The 17,912-nt window shown below is 39.7% G+C and overlaps 1 protein-coding gene across 2 annotated transcripts in view; it reads left to right on the forward strand.

Annotated features, from left to right (window-relative positions):
- The window catches only part of STAMBPL1 (STAM binding protein like 1), a 49,302-nt gene extending 32,097 nt beyond the window's left edge, over window positions 1–17,205 (forward strand). The window contains exons 4-11 of one of the 2 annotated variants that reach the window (XM_060768764.2): window positions 2,981–3,056; window positions 4,493–4,588; window positions 6,882–7,224; window positions 9,673–9,755; window positions 11,990–12,127; window positions 13,487–13,599; window positions 15,492–15,591; window positions 16,882–17,205. In XM_060768764.2, the coding sequence (XP_060624747.2) occupies window positions 2,981–3,056; window positions 4,493–4,588; window positions 6,882–7,224; window positions 9,673–9,755; window positions 11,990–12,127; window positions 13,487–13,599; window positions 15,492–15,591; window positions 16,882–16,938 (1,006 nt within the window). In that variant the 3' untranslated portion in view covers window positions 16,939–17,205. Of the gene's footprint in view, window positions 1–2,980; window positions 3,057–4,492; window positions 4,589–6,881; window positions 7,225–9,672; window positions 9,798–11,989; window positions 12,128–13,486; window positions 13,600–15,491; window positions 15,592–16,881 lie in introns of both variants that reach the window. The other variant, XM_060768763.2, reaches the window with a different exon arrangement.
- Window positions 17,206–17,912: the final 707 nt, after the last annotated feature.

The raw sequence follows: 17,912 nt of genomic DNA on the forward strand, positions 1-17,912 counted from the left end.
GCCATACACCAGCAGGACAATCTGCCAATGCATATCTCAGTGAAGAGTCAACAATTGCAGCTGTCACTGTCACCATGACAATCATGAATTTACTTCTGGCAAGCACACTCTATTGATAAGAAATTGCACCTGGATAATCTCTATCTCACTTCAGGAATCCACCACTTTAACTTGAATTGCCTTCTGGTGAAAACTAGATTTATGGTTGCACACAAGCTAAATCCACACCACCATTCCCAAGACAGGAAAAAGAAACCCTAGATAATTAATCACAGCAGCTCTTTGTATCATGACAGAGACTAGGTTTTTTGTTTTTGTTTTGTGTTGGGGGGAGCTGGTAAAGAGAATTTCCCCAAAGAGGAATGAAAAACATAAATAGATTTTAGTGGTAGAAGGAAGGAATATAATCAGGAAAAGAGCATGGATAGTTGTTTTATTTTGCAAAATAACAAGTCACTGTATATTAAGGGGGGGTGTTACTCAATACACAAATTATTACACTTGCATCGAGAGTTGATATATTTATTAATATGTTGCTTTTTTTCTTTTTTTAGAACAAAAAAGTATACTTAAATAGGAAAATGTGGATTTCATCACAATTACCACAAAGTGACACCCTTTTTCTTTTTTAAAGTATTGAGTCAGTTGTTTTTATGCCAAAAAAAGAGAGAAAAATGTAGTAAATCGTGCTGTCGAAGGCTTTCATAGCCAGAATCACTGGGTTGTTGTGAGGTTTCTGAGCTGTATGGCCATGTTCCAGAAGCATTCTCTCCTTATGTTTCACCCACATCTATGGCAGGCATCCACATCCTATAGCAGGAAGGCCATTAAATGCTAATCAAGGTGGCCAATTGCAACATTCACACCTACATCCAACAGACAATAGTTCTTTCTCCCACCCTGGATATATAAACCTTACTTGCCTAGTTGCCAGCAGACCTCACAACCTCTGAAGATGCCTGCCATAGATGTGGGTGAAACATAAGGAGAGAATGCTTCTGGAACATGGCCATACAGCCCTGAAAACTCACAGCAACTCAATGTAGCAAATCGTTAATCTGTGAAAATAAATTCTTTATGCCTTTGTTACCCCCCCCCCCCCCCAAAGCCACGTATTATGGTTAGAACTATTAGTTATAACACATTAGTTCCATTAGTTCCGTATTTTGTTCAGGAATCAGAAAGTGATCCCTGCTGGGCTGGGCTGCAAGGATAACAAAAATAACCCTAGGTAGGAGCAAAGTTGCTTATTCCAGCAAAGGAGCTGACTGTGAAGAGCAGTAGGATATTTTGAGAAACAGGCTTGGGGAAAGTGAAGTGAAATCTTCTGAACAGGGGCACAGACTGCAAAACAAACACCACAATAATAACAACAACACTTTATTCTGCTCTATCTCCCTGAGGGGACTCACAGCTGATTACAATATACACAGGCAAACATTCAATGCCATTAATACTGCCATTAATAATGTTACTGCCATTAATAATGTTATTCTAGGTGTAGAATAACAATGACACACAAATACACAGAACAAAGGCAAAGGCTTCCCCTTTCATCTCTGGCTTCTTGAGGCAGTGTTTAACTGTAGCCATGGGGAGGTGCTCTTGTTCCATTTCCAAGCCGAGGAGCCTGTTCGTAGACACCTTCTGGTCATATTGCCTGCATGGCTGCACGGGTACCTTTATTACCTTCCCACTGTAGTGGCACCTATTGATCTCACATTTGCATGCTTTTGAACTGCTAGGTTGGCAGGAGCTAGGGCTAACAGCGGGAGCTTATCCCGAGCCGTGGTTTCCAACTGCCAACCTTTAGGTCAGCAGATTCAACAGTTCAGCAGGTTAACCCATTGCACCACTGTGGCCTCACAAGGGCTGTTAACCCTTACCTATGCTCTCCGAAGCATTCGTGCGTGTGTGTGTGTGTGTATATATATATATATATATATATATAGAGAGAGAGAGAGAGAGAGAGAGAGAGTTATACTTTTAAAAAATATACCTGTTCTATGTATTGTTGAAGGCTTCCATGGCCGGAATCACTGGGTTGTTGTAGGTTTTTCTGGGTTGAATGGCCATGTTCTAGAAGCATTCTCTCCTGACATTTTGCTTTCATCCATGGCAGACATCCTCAGAGGTTGTGAGGTTTGTTGAAAACTAGGAACATTGGGTTTATATATCTGTGGAAGGTCCAGGGTGGGAGAAAGAACTCTTGTCTGTTGGAGCAAGGTGTGAACTATACCTGTTCTGACTTACATACAAATACAACTTAAGAAGAAACCTACAGAACCTATCTTGTTTATAACTTGGGGATTGTATGTAGCTGCAAAAGCAAAGTTGAATTTCTAAAGAGAATGAGCTGCAAGAGCATAAGAAGCCATTCTTCATGTCTTTCACTAGGGTCATAAGGTCCAATCAACATTTCCTCAGGAGAAAGAGAAAAACATAAACACGTTTGTGCATTCTGTTGTCTACCAAGCCCAGCCTCAAGCTGTAGAATAAGAACCAAGAAGCAATACATTACGAGCTTTCTACTTGTAAGATAGCCCAAATTCAGTAACAATGGGCTATCTTAAATTGGTTTTCAGAAAGCTGTTTTAATAAAGAGACAACTGAAGTATATCATATAAATTAAAATATTTTAATAGACTGCTCTGAAGAATAGTGACAGGCGCTATTGTTTTTCTTAATGCCAAGGTGAATTTACAAAAGGATGATTCCGGTGCTTTGTTTCTTTTATATCGCTCAAAATATTTTACATTGGCAATCATTGATCAACCACCTCTTCCAGAATAGTTCCATTGGAATTGGTGATACTGACTTGAAATGCACAACAATTGTACGCCGACGCTTTAGAAAGCCGCTGTGAATTAGCTTCATATGATTTATGCAACCTGCTTTTGTCCCAGCAGAAAAAAAACAATGATGTTGTGGACATTCATCAGACATGAAAGGGGGAAAATGTGTGTGTCTCATTTTCTAGTTTGTTTGTAGAAAAGCTGCCCTCTCATCGAGACTACCAGCAATGTGCAGTTCCAGAAAAACAGGATATTTTGAAGGTAGAGTTGGTCTTCTTTACCAGTATTTCAGAGGAAATTCTTTCTCTTTGTTTGTTTGTTTGTTCTTTCATTCTTTCCTGGTACTATGCTAGTTAGAGAATTCTGGGAGTTGTAATCCCAAAAAATAATACCTTTACAGAATTCTGGGAGTTGCAATTCCATAAAGCAATGCCTCTGTTGACAACTAAGAGCAGTTCTTATGGTATTTGGCAGATAGCTATGATCTGCCTATGGCCTCAGCTGGTGCCTATGGAATCCACTAGTGCCAGTCTGAGTGGCATGGCACAGAGTTCAGAATTCAGCTTTATTTTTTGATGTATAGCTCTGTGGTTAGTTAGATTTTCTGGGTGACATGGTCAAATCATTTGATCCATATTCTTCATGGTAAGGCAAGGAGAAGGTCTAATGGTGCATCTACACTGTAGAATGAATGCATGGCTATTAAAGTGGTGACTTTAATAGCCATGGTTCAGTTGGAATTGTAACTTTAAGGTCTTTATCCTTCCCTGCGAAGGAGCACTGGTGCATCATCAAACTACAACTCCCAGGATTCCATAGTATTGAGCCATTATAGTTAAAGTGGTATCAACTGGCATTAATTCTACAGTGTAAGTGCACCCTAAGATGCCACAGAACTATTTGAATAGTATATGTCACAATAATATTATAAAAATATTCAAAATTGTCCAAATTTTGCACAGAATAAATCCTAAACCAGTGATTCCCAAAGTGGACGTTACCACCCCCTGGTGGGTGCCGCAGCGATCCGGGGGGGGGGGGGTGGTAATGGCCACAGGTGCATTTTGGGGTGATGAATAACTCTAAGGGGGCGGTGAAAGCATAAAAGAAAGAAGAGAATATGTAGAAAAATTGATTTCCAGGCCAAATAGGTTTGGGAACCACTGTCCTAAACTATAAAATGTTTTATGCTAGCGAATGGTTCACTTCATGGGTTCAGTCTGATTGTTTGGAACAGAAGAAAAGCATTTAAGGATGGTAAAAATATTTGAAAATATTGTTTTGAAATGGTTGAAAATGCCTCCCGAATATATGAAAAAGCAAGGACTAATTGTCAGTCCAGAACATATACTGTGTAAGACTGGCACATGGATGGGTGGATGTGAATTTTGCACAGAATAATTACTGAACTGCAACTCATTTTTGTTATCTCTGCTGTTTTTGAAGAGTTTATGTAGCTGGAAGAAAATTGCTAAAATTACTCATTTCTTCCTTTGAGAATGAAATTAGCAATGAATTACATCTGTATTTGAGAATGACATTGCTTTTAAACTGGTTCCTTGTACCAATGAATTTAATTTTATGCTAGTGGATTATTTACTTGAGTCATGGGGCCAATTTTATTTTTGGGAACAGAAGGAAAACAAATTGTTATTTGCACACATGACCAGACTGTAATTTTTATTTCCCCAACAAAGAAACTGAAAGATGTAGCATTTCCAAGGACAGATGAACTGAAGAAGGCTCTGTTAAAGAAATACAATGCAGAATACCAGGAATATATGCAAGACAAGGTAAATGCAAGACAATGACTAAAAGTGAGCCCTGTTGTGGGGAGCGATACACCTACAGGCAAATGATGAATTCAATAGTCTGTGTATATGTGTGTCTCTGTGTGTGTGCACATGCGTACACACACATACACAGCAAAATGATTACACTGTATTCCTTATATCTTTATTAGTATATGTGACAGATGTGATGTAATGGCTAGACTGTTGTTGAATTGCAACTTGGGACATCTGAGTTCAAGTCCCCACTGAGGACCCTTCCACACAGCTAGGAAATACCACAATATTTGCTTTGAACTGAACTGTATGGCAGTGTGGACTCAGATACCCCAGTTCAAAGCAGATATTGTGGGATTTCCTGCCTTGATATCCTGGGTTATATGGCTGTGTGGAAGGCCCCTGAATAATGGTGGTTACTGGATAATATTGGGTCAGTGATCCCATTCTCACCCAAGTTTCCCAGAGGATAAACTGGGAAAGTAGAGAGCCATGTACACTGGCTTGAACTCAGGAGGGGATGCAGTTGAGATATGGAAGTATCCTCTGCAGCAGATATCGGCAAACCTAGACCCAGGGCCCCAGTGCAGCCCCTTGGGCCCTTTTCTCAGACCCTTTACTCTTTCACCAACCTGCTCTTCCTTCCTTCTCTCTTTCCTTCCTCCAACTCCCCCTTCCTTCCTTATTTCTCTCTCTCCTCCTTCCTTTCGTTCCACCCTTTTGTCCTTCCTTCCTTCCTTCCTTCCTTCTTTCCTCTCTCATTCCCTCTCTCTTTTTCTCCTTCCCTTTTGTCTTTCCTTCCTTCTCCCTTCCCTCCCTTCCACCCTTCCTTCCTCCCATCCTTCTCTTCCTCCCTTTCTTCCTTGCTTATTTCTCTTTTTCCTTCCTCCTTTTCTCCTGGGAGATGCTTAGATGGGAAAAGAGAAGGTAGAGTGGGAACATGAGAACCATGTTTCAAGATTTGAAGGGATGTTCCATTGAGGAGGAGGGGGGAAAGTGACTTTCTGCTGCTCTAGAGACCAGGGCACAGGGGAACAATGGTTTCAAATAGCAAGAAAGAAATGACTGAAAAGATTAGGAAGAACATCCTGAAATCATAGAGTTTGAAGAGACCTTGTGGGCCATCTAGTCCATCTAGTTGGGGTGCTTTGAATTCAATTTTCCTGCTTCTTGGCAGGGGGTTGGATTGGATGGCTCACGAGGTCTCTTCCAACTCTATGATTCTATGAAAGACAGGAAACGTTTGGATCCAAAAAGGGTTAGCCTTAGTCAGGATGGGATGGTGGACAGAAAACAAAAAGAATCCTAGAGCTGGAAGAGACCACTAAGGGCCATCCAGTCCAACCCCATGCCAAGAAGCAGGAAAATCGCATTCAAAGCACCCCCAACAGATGGCCATTCAGCCTCTGTTTAAAAGCCTCCAAAGAAGGAGCCTCCACCACACTCCGGGGCAGAGAGTTCCACTGCTGAACAGCTCTCACAGTCAGAAAGTTTTTCCCAATGTTCAGGTGGAATCTCCTTTCTTGTAGTTTGAAGCCATTGTTCTTGCTCCCTATGACTTCCAATCACATATTTATACATGGCTATCATGTCCCCTCTCAGCCTTCTCGTCTTCAGGCTAAACATACCCTGCTCTTTAAGCTGCTCCTCATGGGGCTTGTTCTCCAGACCCTTGATCATTTGAGTCGCCGTCCTCAGGACACATTCCATCTTGTCAGTATCTCCCTTCTCTTTCTGCCTCTGAAAGAGAAGAAGAAGAGGAAAGGGGAGGAGGGGACTTATGGAGAACCACCTTCCTCTCGGCCCACCATGTGGCCCCCAAATTAGAAAGTTTGCCCATGCCTGCTGTATTTTCACATATAAGTCTAGAAAATTTAGTCAGAAAATTAACCCCAAATACCTGAGTCAGCTTATTCATGGGTCAATGTGAAGAACCTTATCTTTTTTTTTTAAGGAACCTCCCCATTCTCTGAGGAGACTGGCAAAAGGCAAAAGGCAATAGCCTAGTCTGGCATTTTCAAATGAGTGGATGGGGAATAGCAATGGTGGGTAAGGGTGGATGGCCCCCTAAGGCAGCTTTGGTGCTTTCCCTTCTGTCCCCTTATCCGTGGGACATCCATAAATTTGGCCCCAAACCTTTCCTTATACAGGAGGTCAATTTACAGATGAACATATTCAGTAAATATAAAATTGGGTCTATCTCATCACATGCGATTAGAGCCCCAGTGGACCTGCTCAATAGATCTAACATGCCTGGCTGATCTCTCAATCAGTTCTTTTCATTTAATACATTTTCTAGAACAAATGCAAATCTGAAATACTAAAGAAGCTGGAGCAACAGCAACTGATTGATGCAGAGAAAAAACGGATTGCACAGTTACGTCAACAGCAGCTGGAGACGGAACAATTTCAGTTCTTTGAAGATCAGTTGAAGAAACAAGAATTAGCCCGTGATCTGAAAACGAAGGATGGTTCAGCGATGTCTGAGCAGACTGATGGGAGCGTATTGTCATCGTGCATTTCGGCACATCTGAACAGTGCTCTCTCCACAACAATAGCAAACAAGAGTGATGCCTCTGCTGGACAGTCTCCTCCTATAAGTCGGGCCTTAAAGCCAGCTGCTACACTAAGTGCTGTACAGAGTAAGAAAGAGACTTCTTTTTGTTTTCATCTGTTGTTGTTACTTTGAAATTCAAACGTTCAGGGTAGATGACATCCCATATACATCAAAACTGATAAGAGATTTGACCCAATACCTACACTGTGCCGATCATTAGAATCCTGAGCAATGTAGTTGTCTATCCCCGTCAAGTTTGATACAAGCACACACACTTTCATCTTGTTAGTTTTCATATTCTAAAAGATTTATATTTCTTTAGTTTCTAGAACAGGATGTAGTGGTGTGTATAGTAAAGGTAAAGGTTTTCCCTTGGCATTAAGTCTAGTCGTTTCCGACTCTGGGGGGTGGTGCTCATCTCAATTTCTAAGCTGAAGAGCCGGTGTTATCCATAGACATCTCCTAGGTCAAGTGGCTGGCATGTGGCTGGCATGACTGCATGGAGCACCGTTACCTACACCTAAATGATGTAGTCACATTTGCATGTTTTCAAACTGCTACATTGGCAGAAGCTGGGGCTAACAGTGGGAGCTTGCCACACTCCTCTGATTCGAACCGCCGACCTTTCAGTCAATAAGTTCAGAAACTCAGGGGTTTAACCTGCTGCACCACCAGGGGCTCCTAGAGGTGTGTATAGGTTGTTTAGTTATTGGCCAGATTTTATTTGGATTGAACTCTTCTCCTGAAGTAGAAGAAACTGGATCCCGCAGGCCGTTATGCAGATCCTGAGTACTTCAGGATTTTTTTTAAAAAAATGACATTATACTTTGTTGCAGAAAGTCGTCTCCAAACCACTGAATGCACTATAGTCAAATGTGGCACATTAAAAAAAATCGTATTGTGGTCAATTTAGTTCCTTTTATTTTCATATTAGAAATCAGAATCTTGGCCAACTGCATAGTAAAACACGTTTAATTTCATTTATATGGAACTATAAGTGTAATAAGTAGTAGTGGAATGGGATTCAATATTCAAACTCATTCCATTTTTTAAATTATATTTACAGAACTTTTTATTATTTTAACTTTAAAGAAAAAGAAAACCATAATGTGTAGCCCTTGAACATTTGGCCAACTCAGGAAGTAGTCCCCATCTTATGACAGTTGTTCACCCCTTTACTAATTAAAAAACAAGTCAAAACAAACAACAGATGGAAAGTGTACTCAATGAAGTGATTCAAAAGAATTCCTTGGAAATAGTGCAGAAATGTCTGTGGGTGTGTCTGGTGGTGGAAGTGATTTGCTAGATATTTTTGTTTCTTACTTTGCTTCACATAAATGCTTTGCCTCTTTCAGGCATATTTAAAAGGCTGTACAGGTAGTCCCTGAGTTACAAACATTGAAGTTGTAAATGATTCATCATTAAGAACGGGAGTGAGACAACAGGAAGTGAGACAAATCTATCCCTAGGAAGGGAAATTCACTCCTGGGAAAGTTATCATGGGGAAAAGGTCTCCACCGAAGCATTACCATCACAACAATCCAATTTTTTTCAAAATTCAATTATCACAGGGACAGAAAGTGAGATGAAATTTTCTGATCAGGAGCACAAACAGTGAAACAAACATGACAAGGGTATTATTTATTATTTACAGTATTTATATTCCGCCCTTCTCACCCTGAAAGGGACTCAGAGCGGATCACAAAACATATATACGGCAAACATTCAGTGTCATTATACACTGACAAGACAGAGAACTGTACATAGAGATATAGATAGGTTTTCCCATCTTTGGCATCTTGGAGGCTGTGCTTGGTTGGGGGGGAGGGGAGGGTGCAGGGGTTTTGTCGGTCCATCTTCCCTGTCAAAGAGCTTTTGTTTATAAACTTCCTCCCTGATCGAATCGCTGGCATTTTTCTGGCATTTCCTTATGGGTAGCTTAGATACCTCCCCACTTTAAAGTGGTACCTATTTATCTACTCACATTTGTTTTTGAACTTCTAGGTAGGCAGAAGCTGGGCTAAAAGCCAGGGGCTCACCCTGACCTGGGCTTCAAGCTGTCAACCTTCCGATTGGCAAGATTTACTGCAGCTGGCAATTAACCTGCTGTACTAAAGCCCAAACCTTATTAACCCTTCCCTATTCTATCCAAAGCTATTAACCTTTCCCTTTGCTATCCAAAGATAATATGTATCTATTTTTGGCTGGAGGTACACTTAAAATTGTACCTGTTCCAACTTGCATACAAATCCAACTTAAGAACAAACCTTCAGAACCTATCATGTTTGTAACTGGGGGACTGTCTGTATAACATAAACTACAATTTATTTTAGTGACACAGAAGCCAAACAAACCAATTGCCATAAGCAGAGAATGGTTTCAACTGGCAATATAGAGAAACAATTACTCTTAAGTTGGACAGTCACACAGTAGAATATGCACATAGGCTACTGAGTGCTTTTTGAATCATGTTGTACATTTATATACATATCTCTTTCTTAACGGCATTCTCCCACTTCTCCCTTTCTTTTAGACAATGTGGCTGAAGGGCTACGAAGCGTGGTACTGCCAAGGGATCTTTGTCACAAATTTCTGCTGCTAGCAGAGGCAAATACAGTAAGAGGAATAGAGACATGTGGGATTCTCTGTGGAAAACTGGTACAGTTGAACCTTCACATTTGTATGGGGATGTCTCTTTTGATAGTACTGTATTTTCCTGTAATGAACTGGTATCAGAGCAAAAGCAGATCTGAAGTGTAAGTGTGCCATTTTATGGGTCTGTTCAGATATTCTTATTGGACTGTGATCTGCTGATCTTCCAATATCTGTATTTATATAAATACAGATAGTGAAAAGAATATAAATGAGGAAAAAGAATGAGAATTTGGCATGATTAAAAAGTGTGTGGGAGAGGAGGGAGGAGAAGAGCAAGGGAAGCAACATGTCAACTAATAGGTACCCAGCACTAACGCAGTGACAGAAAGTAGAAGCAAGAACCTCCTATTCCTCCCTTACCCAAACCAGACAAAGAAAGGCAGCCCAAGCAGCAGTGTGAGGAGCGTGAGGAATACAGTGATCCCAACATTTGGGAGATTTGACATGGCGTGGAAAGTCTGCAGCCATTTTAAAGAAGAGTTTAATGCATAAGCCTTTCTGCAGATATTTCTGTGTCTATTTCTTCTGGGTACAAAGAGGGAAGAAGGGAGAACTGACTTTCCTTCTCCAGTTTGAGCAAGGCAGGGATAAGGAAGTAAGAGCTTCTCATCTTTGCCGGTTGTCACTGTCTTCAAGCTAGGTCCCTATTCCAGCATTGGCCCATGTCTTCATGCTGGATCCTTATTCCAGCATTGGCCAGTTTTAGGGGGTTGATGTTTTGTTAAAAAAAAATCAATGTATACATGAGTATATACAGTAAATATTATTGCATAATGCTTCTGTTTTCATTTTTTGCTCAAAATGGATAATATTCATTTTACAGCCCTAATTTACTATTGGATTTTTATCTAAAACACAACTTATACTTAAAGTATGCAACCTGACTCCCAAAGGGAATGAACAGTTACATGAAAATCACATGGTGGTAGTATTCAAAGTCATGGCCATCCCAGTTTGAATCCATATGCAAAAGGATCTTGTAGCACCTTTGAAACTAATGGAGAGAAAGAAATCGTGAGCATGTCCTTTCATAGACTGATGCATGAAACAGAACTTTATGAACAGATTGTATGTGTGAATTGACACACATGCTGTTGAAATGACTGCAGGATAGAGACTTCCAGACAGTGTCATAATCTGGGTCAAAGAAGCGGGGCAAAAAATAACCAGCATGTCCAAACACAAAGCTGTCAATCCCAATAAATCATCACCTGCTGTCCTGACACCTTTGTAGCAGATTTTAGAAATCTGCAAGATGGATAGGGGACATCCAACAGAAATTTACTTATTTTTTTAATTGACACTCCGAGAGGCACTGAACTTCAAATGCAGTGATGTGGATATCTAAATGTGCACACAAGCACATTACTATCTCTCCTCACCCTACTGTAAATTCAACTCCGTTTAATTTCATAAAGATCAGGACAAAGGAATGGTTGCAGAGAGTTTTCATTGTAATTGCTTTCCAATTGTGCTTCGATTTAGCTACCTGTGTGTCAGTCCTTCCATTTGTTTACAGCCTGATCAGCTGTTACAGAATTTAAAAATGTGGACATACGAGGGTATAGCATCGAAGTCACATGTTTTCTTGTCTGCTGAGATATATAATCATGTGAATATATGCGTTTTTGAGGTGAAATCAGTTTTAAGCATACCTTTTTAATATGTGTTTTTCAGCTTTTAATCTGAATCAGTGTACATTTTCCTTAAAAGTCATTTAACTACCACCATACCTTTTATCCTGGTTTCTTTGGTATTTTAGGCTTGTGTAGAAGGGTCCTTATTTTGTAACAATAAGGTCACCGTTTCAGCCTCTGGAATTCCCAAATAGGTTATGGGAAAGTCTTATGCCAGTCAGCGTAAACAAGGAGTGAGAATCATGCAGTCTTCTGCATTCTGTTGTACTGCAACCCCCTGCGTTCCTCCCCATTGACAGTTCTGAGAGTTGTAATACAACAACATATGGGTGCTTGCGTGATTTCTGTCCCAGTGGAGATAACACTACTAATAGTATAACTTGATAAGATAGTTTCCTGTGTTCCTTGAATCCTCTTACAATGTATTTAATATTTTTATATGTAATATCCATATTATTTTCTGTGGCAGTTCATATGAAAATTAGTAATAAGAAAGGTAATTTTAGGGTTTTTAAGTAAATGCTTCTTCTGAAACCTTTCATTATATGTATTTTACAGACCCATAATGAATTCACTATTACTCACGTGATAGTGCCAAAGCAGTCTGCTGGCCCAGACTACTGTGACATGGAGAATGTGGAAGACCTGTTCAGTGTTCAAGATCAGCATGATCTCCTCACATTGGGCTGGATCCATGTAAGTACGTATAAGCCTAACATTGGTGGGAAAATAGGGAGTGCTTGTTTCTTATAAAAGGGGCCAGGGAACATTTCTGGCCCACAAACTGCAACCCTTTTAAGCTAATCTCCCTATCACATGCCAGTAGTAGGCAGTGATAACACTATGTAACACAATTTTTGTTCCTGGGTCGCAAATGTCATTTTCTAATTGGTTCTATCATAAACACATGAAAAAGGTTTATTAAACTGCAAACACTGTTTTGCAAGACATCCTGCAGCACATTGAATATCAATTAATATCTTGTAGAGTCTCAACCAATTCACATAATTTGTGGCAGTTTCTGAAGTATAACAACTACTTTCAAAGTGTGTACTGCACGATTAAGCAGGAAATAACACTTACAAAACAGGAACAGATTTTTTTTCCAAATTTGGTTACATACGGTAATTTCATCTTTTCTGCTCCCATGGTTCAGATGGGCTTCCTCTAGCCTTCTGTCTCCAAAAATCTTGACAGTTTTTCCAATTATAACCTAGGGCCCTTCAACACAGCTCTATATCCCAGGATATCAAGGCAGAAAATCCCGCATTATCTGAGTGTGAACTCAGATAACCCAGTTCAAAGCAGATATTGTGGGATTTTCTGCCTGGATATTATGGGATATAGGGCTGTGTGAAAGGACCCATATATAGCCAGTCCATTTATTTCCTTTTTTAATAACCCCTGATCAGTTGTTTTGAACGTGGGGGAAAAAAACTATTATAAGTAGTAGCTTTGCATATTTTTTCATTTCTTATAAATAATTGCATGGGAAAGCTTTTGTTTTCTATAGGCCCTTCTACACAGCCATATAACCCAAAATATCAAGGCAGAAAATCCCACAATATCTGCCTTGAACTGGGATATCTGAGTCCACACTGCCATATATTCCAGTTCAAAGCAGATAATGTGGGATTTTTTTCAGCTGTGTGGAAGGAGGCTTAGTGAAAGGGCCCTTCCACACAACTATATAAACCAGAATATCAAGGCAGATAATCCACACTATCTGCTTTAAACTGGGTTATCTGAGTCCACACTGTCATATAATCCAGTTCAATGTAGATTATATACAGCTTTGTGAAAGAGGCCAGAGTTTCTCCTTATTTCTCCCTCATGTTTACATCACATGTGTAATGAAGCAAGTGCCTTTCAGAAGGTGCCTTAGTACTAGCATTGATGTTCCTTGTACTTATTGACTTAATTGAAGTCCTTTCTGTTTGGAAGGAAAAAAAGAGCTTTGATGGTTTCTTTTTCTGCTGGACGCTCATAAAACAAATACACGGTAGCTGCTCTTGGATTGCACTTGACCTTGTTTTACTCTTTTTTATTTTGTAGACACATCCAACACAGACTGCTTTTTTATCTAGTGTTGATCTTCACACACATTGTTCCTATCAGCTAATGCTACCAGAAGCTATTGCGATTGTTTGTTCACCGAAACATAATGAGTGAGTTTTCTCGTTTTCTGTTTTGTAATACTATCAGTTACTATGCTGGAGTCCAGTTGCCTGCAAAATCACTTTTAGATGTCAGATAAGGTAAAGAGGAAAAGTTGAAACATGGAACGTGTCTATTTGTGTTGTTAATATATATAAGGTAGTGTTAGATGACAGTTTAATTTTAGAATGTGGCTTTTCTATTTGTGTGTGTGTTTGTCTCAAACTCTGCTTCTACTATATGCTGTTAAGTGTGAAGGTTTGCTGACTGTGGCTTAAGGTATTAGATGTAAATAGTCTGCTACTTGTGTATAGTGTGTAAGAGAGATCTTGAGCCATGAGAGCTCCACAACACAACTCACAGATTGTTACTGAAGACATAGGTCCTTTGCATTTTCCTGTCCTGACTTCATTCTTTCACAGGTTTAGACTTCTGAATTGAATAGTTTGGATTGTAAATTTATTCAAGAGCTGCATAAATACAAACGATAACCCTATGGATTGTAGACTTGTGTGAAGATCTCTTTCCTTCTATATCTGCGGTACCTTCGGGAGTACGTAGCGAGAAGGGTCTTCCTGGTACAAAAACCCGTCCGACACGAAAACAAACAGAAGCCAATCTTAGTTCCTCCTATGCTTTTCGGCATCACAATTTAATCTTTTTATTAATCCCAGCAAACAAAAAGAAAATCATAATTCCCTGAAAACTACTACCAGTTACCTCTCCTCTAGAGTAGAAAGTAGAAGCAGCTGTAAGGAAGCATTAAACCCAAAGCAAAAAGGATATTGAAGCATGCCAGGAAAAAAAAGAGGGTTTTTTTTTTAAGAAGCCCAGGGAGGAAAGCTCCAGGAGGTCATCGCTCTTCTCTACCTGGAAGTGGGGAAGCCTCCTTAAAATGGCAATGGAAAGAGTGTGTGGTATGGTGCATGTCTGGGAGAGAAAGCATGCACACCAGTGCCTGCAGCACCTCTACTCTAGAGTAGAAACAATTAAGAAGCCCCCTTAAAGCATGGCTACTTGCCTGAAATGCCATCTCTTCTAGAATATTATTATTATAATAACAATTATAAATAATAATAATAATAATAATAATAATAATAATAATAATTAATAATAATAATAATCATTAATAATAATAATAATAATAATAATAATAATAATAATAATCTCTTCTAGAATAGCTTTAAGAAGTCTCCTTTAAATGCCTTGGAAAGAGTGTGTGGCATGGTGCAGGTCTGTGAGAGAAAGTGTACACACCAGTGCCTGCAGCACCTCTCCTCTAGAGTAGAAACAGTTAAGAAGCTCCCTTAAAGCACGCCTGCCTACCTAAAATGCTGTCTCTTCTAGAGTAGGAATAGCTTTAAGAAGTCTCCTTTAAATGCCTTGGAAAGAGTGCATGGCATGGTGTAGGCCCGGGAGAGAAAGCACACATGCCAGTACGTGCAGCGCCTCTCCTGTAGAGTAGAATCAGTTTCAAGAAGCCCTCCTTTAAATGCCTTTGTAAAAGTGTGTGGCATGATTCAGGCCCAGGAGAGAAAGCACATGTATCCACCTGCAGCACCTCTCCTCTAGAGTAGTAACAACTTAAATGTCTAAAATGACAGGAAGAGGGGTCTGGGAAGCCCACTCTACATAATGGGCTGGATAGAAAATGAATCCGGGAACATAAACAATCTGCCCTCCCGAATTCAGGAGGCTCCCAAAAAATGGATCAGGACCCCCACCGAAATCCATGACACCAAAAAGGATCATAGGTTATCCAGAATGTACAAGCTTACTGGATAGTATTTTAGTTTGCTGGAGCCTCCCGAATTTTTTACTATGCAACGTTCACTATTTTCTTACATTGAAGAGTTTCAGTGCTGGGTACTGAAAGTGACCTAACCTTTGCTTTGCTTTCTAGCACGGGAGTGTTCCGACTTACTAATGCTGGTATGTTGGAAGTTTCTGCTTGTAAGAAGAAGGGCTTTCATCCCCATACCAAGGACCCTAGACTATTTAATGTAAGGAAAAAAAATCACTTTGTATATTTATACAAATGTATACTCATCTGAAATGCTTGGGACCAGAAGTGTTTTGGATTTTGACCCCCCCCCCCATATTTTAGAATATTTCATATACTTAATGAGTTCTCTTGGAAGTAAGATGTAAATCTAATGTGAAATGTATTTATGTTTCATAGATATCAATATTTTTAATAATTTTGCTCAATATTTTTAATAATTCTGTGCATAAAACAGAGTTTGTGTACATTGAACCATCAAAAAGAGAAAGTATCACTATCTCAATCATCCATGTGGACAGAGCCCCCGGTAGCACAGTGGGTTAAACCCTTGTGCCGGCAAGACTGAAGACCCACAGGTTGCAGGTTCGAATCCGGGGAGAGCGTGAATGAGCTCCCTCTGTCAGCTCCAGCTCCTCATGTGGGGACATGAGAGAAGCTTCCCACAAGGATGGTCAAACATCAAAACCATCCAAGCGTCCCTTGGGCAACATCCTTGCAGACGGCTAATTCTCTCACACCAGAAGCGACTTGCAGTTTCTCTAGTCGCTCCTAACACGACAAAAAAAATCCATGTGGACAATTTGAGAACACTTTGGATTTCCAAATACTCAACCTGCATTTGTTTTATAACCATTTAGCTGTTTGCTTTCTAGTTTTTCAGACTTATGATGACTCTATGTGTCCTTCCACAGTGCCATATAAAATCCAGATTATCTGATTTGAACTGGATTATATGGCAGTGTAGACTCATATAATCCAGTTCAAAGCAGATAACACGGATTATCTGCTTTGATAATCTGTATAAGGGGCCTAAGGCAACCCTATCTTTGGGCATTCTTGGAAAGATTTGTTCAGGAGGAATTGCCATTACCTTTTCACCAATGGCTGAGAGTATGTGATTTGTCCACAATCACCCTGTTGTTGTTGAGTGGGGATTTGAACACTTCTCTCCCAAAATAATATTCCAACACTCAAATCATTAAATGAGATGTCTTTCACTTTTCCCAGCATTATAATTTTTCCCCCCAGAAAATCTAATATTTTCAAAATCGGAAAGCCTTACTTTAGCCATCATAACCTATAGGAAGAGTTCGGGTTCAATTTACTCTAAGGTCCATAGATATGTCTTTTTGGAAGCCCTTGGTATCTACAGAACTCTTCTCCAGCTCTTCCTCTCAAATGAATTAATTTTCCTCCTGTCAGCTTTCTTCACTCTTGAGTTTTCATAACAGTATGAAGAAATCAGAGATACTGGATGAATCTGATATGGTATTTATTTCTTTTACAGATGTGCAAACATATCATTGGGAAAGATGTAAACATAACTGTATTGGATCTGAGGTGATACAGATGGGAAGAAAAAAGCTTTCTAGAAAACCAACGCCCAAAGGACTCCGTGGCTGCCAGATTTTTCCTAGTGTTTTCCAAATGTTATTGACATTTTATATTTATACATTTTAGATTTAATAGTTTGATATTTATTACCCTTTCCCATTTTGAGGTTATTTTGTTGTTCTGTCAAAATAAAGTTCACAGTGGCATTTTATCAAGATATGTTATTATACTGGAATACTATGAAAATAAAATGAACTTGAAAAAGGGAAGAAAAATTCACATTTTCTAAAGCTTATTATTATTTTGACTTGGATTGTATGGTCTAAAGCCCCTTCTACACTGACATATAAAATCCAGAATATCTGCTTTGAACTGGAATTTATGGCAGTATAGACTCATATAATCCTGTTCAAAGCAGATATGTGGATTATCTGCTTTGATAATTTGGATTAGATGGCATTGTAGAAGAGGCCTAAATAAATCCATAGTTTCCATGAGGTTTTGACTATTTTGACATATTTAGAATTAGGAACGGAAACACAGGACTGTAGAATCAGGCAATCTTAGGAGGCTGAGGTGGCACAGCGGGTTAAACCACTAAGCAGCTGAACTTGCTGACCACGGGATGGGGTGAGCTCCCACTGTTGGCCCCAGTCCCTGCCAACCTAGCAGTTCAAAACATGCAAATGTGAGTACCGTAGATCAATAGGTACTGCATGGCGGGAAGGTAATGGTGCTCTATGCAGTCATGCCGGCCACATGATCTTGGAGGCGTCTATGGACAACGCTGGCTCTTTGGCTTAGAAAGTGACTAGACTTAATGTAAAGTGGAAACTTTTACCTAGAACCTTATAAAATCTGCTCTTTGTACTTCTCTTTTTAAGACTATGTGCTGGTTATTACATGATTAGCAATTACTTTTTTGGAAAAAAGGAATTACCATAATTTGTCCTTCAAAACAGCATATAGGGAGGGGAGTTTTAT

Source organism: Anolis sagrei, chromosome 3 (genome assembly GCF_037176765.1).
Source record: "Anolis sagrei isolate rAnoSag1 chromosome 3, rAnoSag1.mat, whole genome shotgun sequence".
NCBI lineage: Eukaryota > Metazoa > Chordata > Lepidosauria > Squamata > Dactyloidae > Anolis > Anolis sagrei.